At 44.4% G+C, this 14,940-nt stretch overlaps 1 protein-coding gene across 1 annotated transcript in view; it reads left to right on the top strand.

Moving 5' to 3' along the window:
• LOC126424586 (potassium voltage-gated channel protein eag-like) overlaps positions 1-14,940 on the top strand; it is a 215,855-nt gene that overhangs the window by 147,519 nt on the left and 53,396 nt on the right. Inside the window, exons 9-10 of the mRNA XM_050087328.1 lie at positions 4,402-4,424; positions 11,348-11,573. Of these exons, the coding sequence (XP_049943285.1) occupies positions 4,402-4,424; positions 11,348-11,573 (249 nt within the window). The remainder of the gene's footprint in view (positions 1-4,401; positions 4,425-11,347; positions 11,574-14,940) is intronic.

Raw genomic sequence — 14,940 nt, 5'->3', positions numbered from 1 at the left:
GATAAGGCCATTTGTGTCACACATTTTAATATCATCAAAACCTGTAGAGTACTTCCCCTTGACTTGCAATGGTTAAATTTTGTCAGGAAGCAAGGTTTCGCGGTTCAAGTAAAGGAAAAAATACGAAAACTGTTAATTTGTAATTACGTGACACTTTTGTTATCCCTCTTGTCTTTCCCTCTGTCTGTCTGTATGTCTGTTTTCTCTTCTCAGGAATGGGTGGACGCGTCAAATTGAAATCTGTGACGTACTAAGTTCTACGGTCCGTTTGCAGAGTAAAACATTTAATCTCTTAAGCCAGTGACATCAAATGATACGGATATTTGTGTCATATTTTGATACTCGCAAAGTCACTCATCAAAATCTATTTACTACTTCCCCTTGACCTAGAATAATGAAAATAGACAGGTAGCAACGTTACATGGTACAAATGAACTAACAAATTTGGAAATTGTGTATTTGTAATTACATCACAGAACAAAATATTTTTGTTGTTGTTATTTGTCGTATGTCTGTCTCTCTCTGTGTCTGTTGAGGCTCCTTTCTGTTATAAACTGGTAGACGTATCAAGCTGATAATTATGTCATATACTAAGATCTATTGCCCCTTAGAGGTGCGAAAACTTTAAGCTTGCAAGTCAATCCAGTCGAAAGATATAGTGATTTGTCTCAAATACTTTGATATCTTGGCAGTATCTATAACAGGCGAAAAACGTCGTAATTATTGGAACACAGGATTGGTGAACCGTCTAAATACGTTCATAACTAATTTTGTAGGGAACCCCGGGTGCACGTGTTCTAAGTTTTCGTTTACGAGTATCCTTGCAAGGCTGACTCTTGGCGTTCTCAAGAGCTATGGTGCTAGGCTTGGCCGTATGCTCGATTGGCTGACTCATATTCTTCTTATGGCCAAACAAATTATTCTTCACCATCATTGTGAAATATTTTTGTACAGCCCACACAATTCTCATGGTAGGAAAGGAATTACGCCGCTGGGCAAACTCCATGTCGCCATTTAGCAACAGATATCCCGTGTCCTGTCCATCATTTGTCAGCTCTTCCTCCTCTGATGACATCTTCTTTCCAGGTCTGAGATCGTTCCCCCTCTTGACTCGGTTTGAGAGCAGACTCAGACAGTAAAGAGGCTTTTGTAGGAAGCGTCTCGTCGTCTAAGACACAGCAAACGTCTCGACTCCAGTTTGACAAAGTATACAAGTTATTTGAACCTGCGCCCCTTCCACAATTCTCACAAACACAAAAAATAATTATGGGGGCGGGGAGGAAGGGGGGGGGTGGAGAGCGTCCCCTCTTTCGTCGGCTTCAGCCTCTGCCTCCCATAGGAGCAGCCAGGGTCCAGGGACGGCGACACCCCTATCTTCAGATCCATTGTGACGTCTGATGACGAATGCATTAAAACATACATCGTGTTGTCATTTATAACATATCCTGATCTTGTCTAGTTACCAAGTGGAAGGTCATTAATTGCATATACTACAGGCCATTAAAATTGCTACACCAAAAAGAAATGCAGATGATACACGGGTATTCATTAGACAAATATATTATAGTAGAACTGACATGTGATTACATTTTCACGCAATTTGGGTGCATAGATCCTGAGAAATCACTACTCAGAACTACCTCTGGCTGCAATAACGGCCTTGATACGCCTGGACATAGAGTCAAACAGATCTTGGATGGCGTGTACATGTACAGCTGTCCATGTAGCTTCAACACGACACCACAGTTCTTCGAGAGTAGTAACTGTCGTATTGTGACAAGCCAGTTACTCGGCCACCATTGACCAGACTTTTCAATTCGTGAGAAATCCGGAAAATGTGCTGCCCAGGGCTGCAGTCGAACATTTTCTGTATCCAGAAAGGCCCGTACAGGACCTTCAACATGCGGTCGTGCATTATCCTGCTAAAATGTAGGGTTTCGCAGGGACCGAATCAAGGGTAGAGCCAGGGGTCGTAACACATCTGAAATCTAACGTCCACTGTTCAAAGTGCCCTCAATGCGAACAAGAGGTGACCGAGACGTGTAACCAATGGCACCCCATACCATCACGCCGGATGATACGCCAGTATAGCGATGACGAATACACGCTTCCATGTGCGTTCACCGCGATGTCGCCAAACACAGATGCGACCATCATGATGCTGTAAACAGAACCTGGATTCATCCGAAAAAAATGGCGTTTTGCCATTCGTGCTCCCAGGTTCATCTTTGAGTACACCATCGCAGGCGCTCCTGTCTGTGATGCAGCGTCAATGGTAACCGCAGCCATGGTCTCCGAGCTGATAGTCCATGCTGCTGCAAACGTCGTCGAACTGTTCGTGCAGATGGTTGTTGTCTTGCAAACGTTCCCATCTCTTGACTCAGGGATCGAGAAGTGGCTGCACGATCCGTTACAGCCATGCGGATAAGATGCCTGTCATCTCGACTGCTAGTGATGCGGGGCTGTTAGGATCCAGCACGGCGTTCCGTATTACCCTCCTGAACCCACTGATTCCATATTTTGCTAACACTCATTGGATCTTGACCAACGCGAGCAGCAATGTCGCCATACGATAAACCGCAAGCGCGATAGGCTCCAATGCGACCGTTATCAAAGTGGGAAACGTGCTGCTACGCATTTCTCCTCCTTACACGAGGCATCACAACAACGTATCACCAGGCAACGCCGGTCAACTGCTGTTTGTGTATGACTAATCGGTTGGAAACTTTCCTCGTGTCAGCACGTTGTAGGTGTCGCCACCGGCGCAAACCTTGTGTGAATGCTTTGAAAAGCTAATCATTTGGATATCACAGCATCGTCTTCGTGTCGGTTAAATTTCGCGTCTGTAGCACGTCATCTTCTTGGTGTAGCAATTTTAATGGCCGGTAGTTTACATCTGACGAAAAATACGTAGGCAGCTTATTTCTGTGTTGGACGTGATCTATTGTATGTCATCTCTCATAAAATTCCGATCGTTGAAAAGCTACAAACAGTAATACACTGTTCAGTCACGTTAATGTGATCACCTGTCAGAAGCCCGAATAACTACCTTTTGCAGTGCAGAGTGCTGCGAGACCTGCAGGAAGAGAATCAGTGAGGCTCTGGAAAAAAAAATGGTTCAAATGACTCTAAGCAGTATCAGACTTAACATCTGAGGTCATCAGTCCCTTAGACTTAGAACTACTTGCCCGCCCGGTCCAACGCACGGCTTTCCGGTCAGTCTGTTGATGGTTTTTAGGCGGTTTTCCATCTGCCTCGACAAATGCGGGCTGGTTCTCCTTATTCTGCCTCAGCTACACTATGTCCGAGATTGCTGCGCAAACAAGTTCTCCACGTACGCGTACACCACCCTTTACTCTACCACCCAAACATATTGGTTACACTTGTCTGGTGTGAGACGTTCCCTGGGGGGTCCACCGGGGGTCGAACCGCACAATAACCCTGGGTTCGATGTGGGGCGGCGGAGCGGTGAAGTGGACTGCGGTAGTCGTCGTCGGGTTGCGGACCACTGCGGCTGCGGTGGGGACGGAACCTCTCCGTCGTTTCTAGTTCCCCGGTTAACATAACATAACATAGAACTACTTAAACCTAACTAAGGACATCACACACATCCATGCCAGAGGCAGAATTCGAATCTGCGACCGTAGCAGCAACGCCGTTCCGGACTGAAGTGTCTAGAACCACTCGGCTACAGCGGCCGGCGAGGCTCTGGAAAGTACCGACAGGGATGTACAGCCACTCCAACTTCAGTGGCGTTGACAACTGGTCCAAGTTTCTCGATTGAGGATTCACGGCGCAAACAGCCCGATTTAGGTGGTCCCATATATTCTCCATCGGATTTAAATCTCGGGGAGGGGAGTATGGTGAACTTATACTGGAGCGTTTCAAACCACGCACATACACTGCGAGCTGTATGACACGTTCCGTTGTCCTGCTGGTAGATGCAACCGAAGAAACAGACTGATTGTAGGGGGGTGCACATGATCCCGGAGGATAGATGCATACTTGTGATCGTCCGTTGTACCTTCCAGAATGACGATGTTACCCACAGACCATAACGCTTCCTCCTCCCTTGTTTTAAGACGTTCCACGCCGAAACCGCCAACGGCCAGCTGTCCAATTTTGCATAAAACGAGATTCATCTGAAAATCTACATATCGGCACTCAGTGGGCATCCAGATGCGGTATTTGCGTGCAAATTCCAGCCTCCATTGCTGATCAACAGCAGTCCGCATGGGTGCACGAACCAGGTGCCTGGTGCAATGGCCTATATGCAATAACGTTTGCTGAACTGTCGTTGAGGAGACACGATTCGTCAGGGGGGGGGGGGGGGTCAGTTCCTCAATAGTTGCACGTCTACTCGCCCGTACACCTCTCTGCAAGAGTCGTTCATTGCCATCATCTCTGGCCAGTCGTGTATCACAGTTGCCGTGACGCCAGTGTTGCATAGCACCATTTTGACATGCATGGTATACGCTAACCATGACTGCATGCAAATAGTTTAAAACTTAGCTGTTTTGGAAATTCTTCCATCTTGGCTCAAAAGCCAATCATCATGCCCTTTTTGGATATCACCCTAAATAGCTGCTTTCCACAGTACGACAGCAATTGCATTGTTTTCCGTGTCCTCCTGTCACGATTTATGTACCCTCCACTGCTAGTCCTACCACAAGACGTCTGTGAGTGGTTATTGCACGCTGAAGTCAATCATCATGCCCTTTTTGGATATCACCCTAAATAGCTGCTTTCCACATTACGACAACAATTGCATTGTTTTCCGTGTCCTGCTGTCACGATTTATGTACTCTCCACTGCTAGTCCTACCACCAGACGTCTGTGAGTGGTTATTGCACGCTGAAGTCGAACATAAGCAATGGTAAGATTAAAGTGGCTGGACAGCATGTATGTAACATTCAGACAGGTGAAATTACACAGAGCACATTTCAATCTGTTCTGCCGGAGCCAAGGTAGCCCCTGAGAGCCGGCGACCCATATAACACCACAGAGGATGGGGTTGTCTTTGTCCAAGGCGAACCAAAAGCACCATGGTAAACACCGGCTATTTACATACAAGATAATGGAAACAGATATTATGAGCACTACTTCCTAAGGGGGAGCTCGAGCCACAGCCTGCAGGAAGTATCACTAAGCCTAAACCTGATTGGCTGGAGACAGCTATTTAGGGCCTAGAACCAACCTCGAAGTTCAGTTCACTCCAGATGCCGACCTCGTGGGCTTTGACCGCTGAAGATTACGTCTTCATCTCTGAACTGGACTTTTACTAGTGTGTGTGTGTGTGTGTGTGTGTGTGTGTGTGTGTGTGTGTGGGTGTGTGTGTGTGTGTGTGTGTGTGTTGTGTGTTTGTTACCATGAACCCTTGTGGAAAATTGGAAGTGAACTTTTGTTTGCCTCAGTTAAGAGACTTTTACTGGCATTGTTATTGTTACCTTTCTTTTGTTGTTCAGTCATCAACTTTGTAAACTTACATAAATAAAAGTGGTGTTTGTGAAAAATTGCGAATTGTCAGTCACAACACAATCAGCCATTCGACTGGATGACGGCGTATACGAACACAACCAATAACTTAGTGTAACAAGAAATAGGATTTATCCAACCAGGCAACACGTTCCCACTGACCCACGGTACAATTTGGATGATCCCATCCCCAAGTGACATCGTAATTCACGAACTCGCTGAGCCAACATTGGAACAAGAAGGGGTTGTCTGCAGCAAAGCCAGTATTGACAATGTATAGGAACTGTGTGCTTCGAAACCCATATGCTTGCACTGGCACTGTTATCGGCCTTCCGATCTGCCACAGATCATCTCCTGCTGTACGGATTGGGTGGGCTTCCAACCTCCACATTCTGTGATCAGGCATGCACATCCTCCCAGGCATGGTGTCACCATCCTTCAACTGCTTCCCATAGATGCTCACACGTGAACAGCCGACGAGCTTCCCCGTTTCCGAGATGCTCATTCTCAGTCAACAGGCCATGTCACTCTGTCAGTTGTCAAAGTAACTTGTATGTCTACATCTACATCTACATACGTACTCCGCAATCCACCATACGGTGCGTGGTCGGAGGGTACCTCGTACTAGCATCTCCTCTCCCTGTTCCACTCCGAAACAGAACGAGGGAAAAATGACTGCCTATATGCCTCTGTACGAGCCCTAATCTCTCATCTTATCTTTGTGGTCTTTCCGCAAAATGTAAGTTGGCGGCAATAAAATTGTGCTGCAGTCAGCCTCAAACGCTGGTTCTCTAAATTCCCTCACTAGCGATTCGCGAAAAGAACGCCTCCTTTCCTCCAGAGACTCCCACCCGAGTTCCTGAAGCATTTCCGTAACACTCGCGTGATGATCAAACCTACCAGTAGCAAATCTAGCAGCCCGCCTCTGAGTTGCTTGTATGTCCTCCCTCAATCCGGCCTGATAGGGATCCCAAACGCTCGAGCAGTACTCAAGAATAGGTCGTATTAGTGTTTTATAAGCCGTCTCCTTTACAGATGAACCACATCTTCCCATAATTCTACCAATGAACTGAAGACAACTATCCACCTTCCCCACAACTACCATTACATGCTTGTCCCACTTCATATTGCTCTGCAGTGTTACGCCCAAATATTTAATCAACATGACTGTGTCAAGCAGTACACTACTAATGGAGCATTCAAACAGTAGGGGATTCTTTTTCCTATTCATCTGCATTAATTTACATTTATCTATATTTAGAGTTAGCTGCTATTCTTTACACCAATCACAAATCCTGTCCAAGTCATCTCGTATCCTCCTACAGTCACTCAACGACGACACCTTCCCGTACACCACAGCATCATCAGCAAAGAGCCGCACATTTCTATCCACCCTATCCAAAAGATCATTTGTGTAGATAGAAAACAACAGCGGCCCTACCACACTTCCGTGGGTCACTCCAGATGATACCCTCACCTCCGATGAACACTCACCATCGAGGACAACGTACTGGGTTCTATTACTTAAGAAGTCTTCGAGCCACTTGCATATTTGGGAACCAATCCCATACGCTCGTACTTTAGTTAGGAGTCTGCAGTGGGGCACCGAGTCAAACGCTTTCCGGAAGTCAAGGAATATGGCATCCGTCTGATACGCTTCATCCATGGTTCGCAAGATATCATGTGAAAAAAGGCGAGTTGCGTTTCGCAGAAGCGATGCTTTCTAAAGCCGTGTTGATGTATGGACAGCAACTTCTCTGTCTCAAGGAAATTCATTATATTCGAACTGAGAATATGTTCGAGAATCCTGCAACAAACCAATGTTAAGGATATTGCTCTGTAATTTTGAGGATCCGTCCTTCTATCCTTCTTATATGTCAGTGCAGTTCCACATTTGCGGCCAATTTAACAAATACCCGGAACACCACCAGGCGTCATTCGATATCACAGTAGGCACTGATCATAACTTATTTGCGAAGTACAGTAACAGTTGACAGCATCAGTACACTGTAAAAAAAAAAAAAAAAAAAAAAAAAAAAGACGATGCACCATGAAGTAGTTATGCATATCGGGCATCGCTCAAACATTGATGTTGAAACAGGTATCAGTGGAAAAATCAAAATTCTAAACTGTGGCTGCTGATGGATGAATGTGTGATGTTGCACTGCAATTTCAACGCGCCACTGGCAAGGATAGTAAACAGGGGACATGTCGACAGCAGGGCGTAAAGAGTTTACAAGTTTAATTCTGTACACTGAGTTAGACAGTGATTTTGCTTCGCAGACAGGCGCCTAAACAATATACACAGATGCCAGTATTTCAGAGAGAACGTGTGATTGGGCTCAAAGAAGCAGTTGGAGTAATCGGCAAATTGGTCGACATTTGAATAGGAGAGATGCCAGTATTCAACGATGTTGGCAGGAATGGTTGAACCATTTCCAAACGCAGCGTCAAAAATGAAGCGGTCTACCCAGAGAGGCGACAGAACGAGAGGATTGACAGAACGAGAGGACTGAGCAAACTTCAGACACCTTGATTCATCCGATGTGCGACTGACGATTCGCTGATTACAAGGACCATTAATAGGCGGCTCAGAGAAAGGCCGATGAGGTCACGCCGCCCATTTCGCTGTCTAACATTGGCCTCTGTACACCAACAAGACCGTTTTCAGCGGTGTTGGACACAATCGGACTGGAATCGCGTTGACTGAGTAGAATTGCCTTCAGTGGTAAGTCCAGCTTAGCACTGAGCCCCTATGACCAGCGATGAAACACAAACCTGGCTGTAGCCCACTGTACGGCCCAACAAGCAGGTAGGTCCGGCGTGCCATTTCATTTCGTAGCACGATTCCTTCGGTTGTCATCTGCGGCACCCTTGCAGCACAACGTAAAGTCGGCGATATTCTGCTCCCCCTTTTGCTGTCCTTCGTGGCAAGACATCCTGGTCTTACATTTCAGCAATATAATGTCTTCCCGATTTTCTATTCTTTGTCTTCATGCTTGCGAAAACCAACCTTAGCCAGGAAGCTCGCCGGATCTCTCTGCAGTTGAGTCGATTTGGAGCAATATGGAGAGGGCCCTGTAGCCAGCTCGGGATTTTGACGATCTAAAGCGCAAATTAGATAGACTCTGGCACGATGTCCCTTTGGAGGACAATCATTAAGTCTGTTACTTAATGCCAAGCCAAATAACTGCTTCTATAAGGGCTGGAATTGGATAAATGAGTTATTGACTTTCTCAAATCATACATTTTTTTAAAATTGTAATTATTTGTTTGTCTGTCATTTGCATCACATCTACCGACATCCACCCCATTCGGACAATACGGAAATTTTTGAAGTTTATGGTAAGTTCCTATCAGATCAAACAGCTGAAGTCATCGGTCCCTAGGCTTACACATTACTTAATCTAACTTGAACTAACGCTAAGGACAACACACACACACACACACACACACACACACACACGTGCCCAAGCGAGGACTCGAACCTCCGATGGGGGAGCCGCGTGAGCATTGGCAAGGCGCGTGTCTACCCCGTGCAGCCGGATAATTCCTTAGTGATGCGTCGTTGTTTTTTCTGTCTTAGTGTGTATCATGGATATTAAAAGAAGAACTGCAATGACTAACCAAGCCATCAGAACTAAAAGTAACCATCTTATGTAGAACTAAGAATGAAAGTCATCAAGAGATTTATTTGGAGCATTTTAAACGGTGGAACTGAACGGTAACTCAAGGGTAAATGGTAAGTTAGAAGCAATAGATATGTAGATATAGAGAAGGGCCACAGTAACATCCAGGACTGAAAGTGAATCTAATGAATAAATACTACAAGAAATTAAAGAGAAAAGGACATTGATTAACAAGATACAGAGAAGAAAAAAACGTAATGAAGTGAACAACTAATTCGACATAAGACCTTCATAAAAAAAAATACTGAAAAAATATTCAGGACGCAGACCCAGAATATGCATATTGGGAAGAGTTATCGGTGGAATGAATTGCAGTAATGCACTTAAATGGTAAAGATGGTGCGAGAGAGAGAAAGATTGCTATACAATCGAGGAGTTGAATTTAGTGTCTGTGGTCATGATATCTGCATTCATTCTTTGGGTGACCAGTTTGATCACCATTGCCATCTGCTTGACTTTTTTATAGGCTACCAATTGCACACAGTGACTCAATGAACAGTACTTTGCCTCTATCACAACGCCAACTTTTCTTTGTATAGTCAGCTATGTACCAAATATCCATTGGCTTTTATTTATTTATACCAGTGGTATTTAGAGTCCTTACAGTTGTACTTTTTATTTTATTTTGATCTTTATCTTGTGTCTACACAGTCGATTTCAAGACAGTAGCGTCTCCTCAAGTACTGTTAGGTGTGCTTCGTGAATCGAATGCTGTAAGTAGTACATTTCCGTATTTAAGATACCTCCCTTAATCAGACGACCAAATCAGCACTTATGCCTTTCGTTTCGTGCAGCAAACCTAAGAGGTAGCACATTATTGCCACTTCCATTGTTAGAATGATATTTTGAGTACTTATGGCAATCAACTCATAATGCGCACTTAACATGTACCTGAAGGTGAGACATTATTGTCTTGAAATCGATTCTCCATTGATGAGATGAAAATAAAAAAAAGGAAAATACAGTCGTTGTTGTTGTTGTGGTCGTCAGTCCTGAGACTGGTTTGATGCAGCTCTCCATGCTACTCTATCCTGTGCAAGCTTCTTGATCTCCCAGTACTTACTACAACCTACATCCTTCTGAATCTGCTTAGTGTATTCATCTCTTGGTCTCTCTCTACGATTTTTACCCTCCAATCTGCCCTCCAATGCTAAATTTGTGATCCGTTTATGCCTCAGACCATGTCCTACCAACCGGTCCCGTCTTCTTGTCAAGTTGTGCCGCAAACTCCTCCCCAATTCTGTTCAATACCTCCTCATTAGTTATGTGATCTGCCCATGTAATCTTCAGCGTTCTTTTGTAGCACCACATTTCGAAATCTTCTATTCTCCTCTTGTCCAAACTATTTATCATCCATGTTTCACTTCCATACATGGCTACACTCCATACAAATACTTTCAGAAACGACTTCCTGATACTTAAATCTATACTTGATGTTAACAAATTTCTCTTCTTCAGAAACGCTTTCCTTGCCATTGCTAGTCTACATTTATATGCTCTCTACTTCGACCATCATCAGTTATTTTGCTCCCCAAATAGCAAAACTCCTTTTCTACTTTAAGTGTCTCATTTCCTAATCTAATTCCCTCAGCATTCCCCGACTTAATTCGACTACATTCCATTATCCTCGTTTTGCTTTTGTTGATGATTATCTTATACAGTCGTAATGAAATTAATTTTCATGAAATATACTCGCAAATTGCGAGTGTGGTACCATAACAGCTGTACAGTTTGCTGGAAGCATATTAAAATTTGTGCCTGATCAAGACTTGAAACCAGATTTCTCACTCATCGCAAGTGGTTTGCACTGATCATTTCGTTTTTGTGAGCGCACTTCCAGGACCGTCTCAAATCTCCACATGTCTAAGAATCTGCTTCCCACAGCACTTGCTCAATTATGTGACTCACGGGGTGAGACTTATTTTATTTTTCTCGTCATGTTTCGTTGGCTTTGTCATGAAATACACTAATGCAATGTCTGTATTTCACAGTCTCTTTATGGGCCGATGTATGCATGGATGACCAAAGGAACATTGCATCAAACTATACAACAGTGTTAAGTACATACATGTGTGTTGGAAGGAGCATTCTATCAGACTATACAGACACTGCCAAATAGAGACATTGCAGTAATGAAATTGATTTTCATTGGAATAAACAGTTTGCTCTATTCCCTTGGGCAGGTGGGGACGCCTGCTGGGGTCCAGCGGCGGGAGTGTCGACTCGTCCGACGCGGGCAGTAGTTCGGCTGCAGCGGCGCTGATGTCGCGCTCGCTGTCCATCCGGGGTGACCACCACGGCGGAAGTGGCGCTGGCGGCGCGCAGGCCAAAAATGGCGGCGCTTCCTCTTCTGGTGGGGCGCCAGGCTCGTCTTCCTCGCTCGGAGGCAACGGAGGCTCGGGGAATAAGGTAACACCGACATCCACGTGATCTTTAGCAATCTCACACATATCCATATTTCTGTCATACTGGGCATTGAATCTTACGTCAAACTCGTATGCTGGGTGGCATTTGGCTGAGTCTCTGGTGCCACATACTGTGAACAGCCACCTCATCAGTCTTCTCAGCACTCCATCCATGGTTCTGGATTGAGTTATACAATGTGGAATATCATAGCCACTGACAGTGGAAAGTTGAACACAAGCAGAATTACAAGTTCTATGGATAATTGAAAATGTCACAAAAGGATTTAACTTCACAGTGTTAACGGCGGCGGTATTTCTGTATATTCAGAATGCCAGTAATAAAATCTGGTAGCAGAACTTGCTCCACAAAACGTTTATATGGACATCCATATCAGATGTGTTGTGTACATAGTTCTGCGTAGTCAGCGCGTACACAACTTTCCCAGTAGAGCGTGCCCCGCTAAGCACAACAGCGCAGGCGCAGCGCTCGTCCGTCTCCGCACTACGAGATGGCGCTGCCTTAGAGATGGACCAAATTCTGCTTCCGACAATCCGCGTATTAATATATAACGTAGCCAATGAGATTGCTGGTAATGTAGAACCTTTTCTCCTCGCAGATCACACTCGCGCAGTGATACATGAACACGCAACGTATTATAACGAGTGTACAGACCTCCGATTAGTCAGTCTGCATTTGTCTGTACCAGTCTGCATTTGTCTGTAGCAGTCTATAGTCAAGTTTCAGTCCGCGCCTAATAAGATTACCATATTCCTGTACATAGCCATGAAGATAAATGAATAGACACTTTGTCAAGTATCAGAGACATGGGACAATAAGATTAACATACCAAGACCAAAGGAACTTCAAATTGTCCAGAATCAAGTTACGTAATGTCTATGCTTGTTATTATTTTAATAAATGTGTGTGAAAATTAATCCAGTTCTGTTTAAAGATGGTCACCATCAATCTGCCACTCTAAGAGTGCAAGTGGAATTTCTATCGTCTGATTTAATGGCAGAAGATAAACATGCCTCGATAAGACCACGAGACATATTGCTGACACTCGCCTACTTCGTTAGAGTGACAAGTCAAATAATCTGATGGTGTGTGCATGGAAGGTGTTGCAGTAATATGCACACAACATTATGTCTATCTTAAACTGGTCAACAAGTTTAACCAGAAGAGGCCCTTCTCATTGTCCAAACAGGGGATATGATCCTGCTTTAAATACACATCATTGGGCATGCCACAGGCCTCAGTCTGATCAGCTGTGCCCATTGTATTAATGACATGCTGCTGACAGGGCTAGTTTTACCACTGGCTGCAAAAAAGGTCACCTAATAAACTATGTTGCGCAAAAAATCAACAAGACAGTCAAACGGCACGTGGCCAATAAGATCGCACTTGATGCTGACAAGACAACCGCTACATAACTCTCCAACGGCAGACCATCCTACGAGGCAATGTTACCATTAATAGCAACCGAATTCCATGGCAGTGAGTCACAAGGTACCTTGGATGGATTCCAAACTCGTTTTCCACCGTCTCACAGAACACACCTACTGTTATGAATTGTAACAAAGTCTAAATTACTGCAGTAGGAAGTCGATGCTACTACACATAGAAAGAAACTGTTAGGAATTTATTAGAACTTGAGCATGGTAAACACTTGACTTTGAAAACAACTATTGTCCACATATTGGTACTGCTGCTGGCATTTACAACATTCAGCGCTTCATTCATTGCAGAATGATAGTTTCACCTCAAAGTACAGTTGTTTATAATCAATTGTCTGGAACTTGATTGAAAGTAATGATTAACTCTTCTATTAGCATGCAGCCAGATCTGTACTCAGATGATATTTTTGTTCTAAGCAATTGTTACAAGAGGTCACTGATTACATACAGGCTGGGCTGAGTGGCACTGCACTCAGTCGTAAATGAGGTTCTGGCTGCAGTGGCGTAAGGAAGCACATGGGGGCATGTGTGCATCAATGTCTGTGGTTCTTTGATGCATCTTGCAGCGGTTGTCTTTACTTGTGGTACTGTTGTGCGGTACCAACCTTTGTATCCGACCTTTTTCTGCAGATGATACCACAGTTAGACAGAGCTCAAGTTGACGATGGCGTTGTGTGCCTTCTTCATTAGTGGGGGCCTGAGGCTCCAAACGACCTAACCACACTATCATAATTTAAACTTTACCTTTTGGTTACACAACACGGGCAATGATTAATGTCACTAGAGCACAGACTCTCCAAGGCATACAAAACAAGGTGGTTCACTGGAGTCTCCACGCATCGCTGTTAACGGTGGTTACAACATTACATGAGGAAACGGAAATTCCTGAAATCAGTCATTGGGGAGATAGCGTGATAGCTGTATCAAAAGGTGGGTTGAGGCCTATGAAACATCGGAAGCATGCACCTTTGACACTGGTACCGTTGCCTCATACTCGTAGTGCTCTAGGAAGAATCCAAGTCGGGTCATGGGTAATTCATACGATCATCGTTGAGTATCACTCTCAGGAGACTGACCATGCACCTCCTCTCCGAGAATAGTTACCAACTCCATCATAGGGCTGTAAGGAAATCCAAGTTCCACCTTCTACACTTTCTGAGCGAAATAAAGTAAAGCAAAGTAGAAGAAAAGGTTACGGGAGAATATGGGCTTGGGACAAGGAATGAAAGAGGAGGAAGACTAATTGAGTTCTGTAACAAGTTTCAGCTAGTAATAGCGAATATCCAAGAATCACAAGAGGAGGAGGTATACTTGGAGACGGCCGGGAGATACGGGAAGATTTCAATTAGATTACATCATGGTCAGACAGAGATTCCGAAATCAGATTCTGGATTGTAAGGCGTACCCAGGAGCAGATATAGACTCAGATGGCAATATAGTAGTGATGAAGAGTAGGCTGAAGTTCAAGACATTAGTCAGGAAGAATCAATACGCAAAGAAGTGGGATACGGAAGTACTAAGGAATGACGAGATACGTTTGAAGTTCTCTAACGCTATAGATACAGCAATAAGAAATAGCGCAGTAGGCAGTACAGTTAAAGAGGAATGGACATCTCTAAAAAGGGCCATCACAGAAGTTGGGAAGGAAAACATAGGTACAAAGAAGGTAGCTGCGAAGAAACCATGGGTAACAGAAGAAATACTTCAGTTGATTGATGAAAGGAAGAAGTACAAACATGTTCCGGGAAAATCAGGAATACAGAAATACAAGTCGCTGAGGAATGAAATAAATAGGAAGTGCAGGGAAGCTAAGACGAAAATGGCCGCAGGAAAAACGTGAAGATATCGAAAAAGATATGATTGTCGGAAGGACAGACTCAGCATACAGGAAAGTCAAAACAACCTTTGGTGAC

Source organism: Schistocerca serialis, chromosome 10 (genome assembly GCF_023864345.2).
Source record: "Schistocerca serialis cubense isolate TAMUIC-IGC-003099 chromosome 10, iqSchSeri2.2, whole genome shotgun sequence".
Lineage (NCBI taxonomy): Eukaryota > Metazoa > Arthropoda > Insecta > Orthoptera > Acrididae > Schistocerca > Schistocerca serialis.
This window is presented reverse-complemented; position numbering and strand designations above follow the sequence as displayed.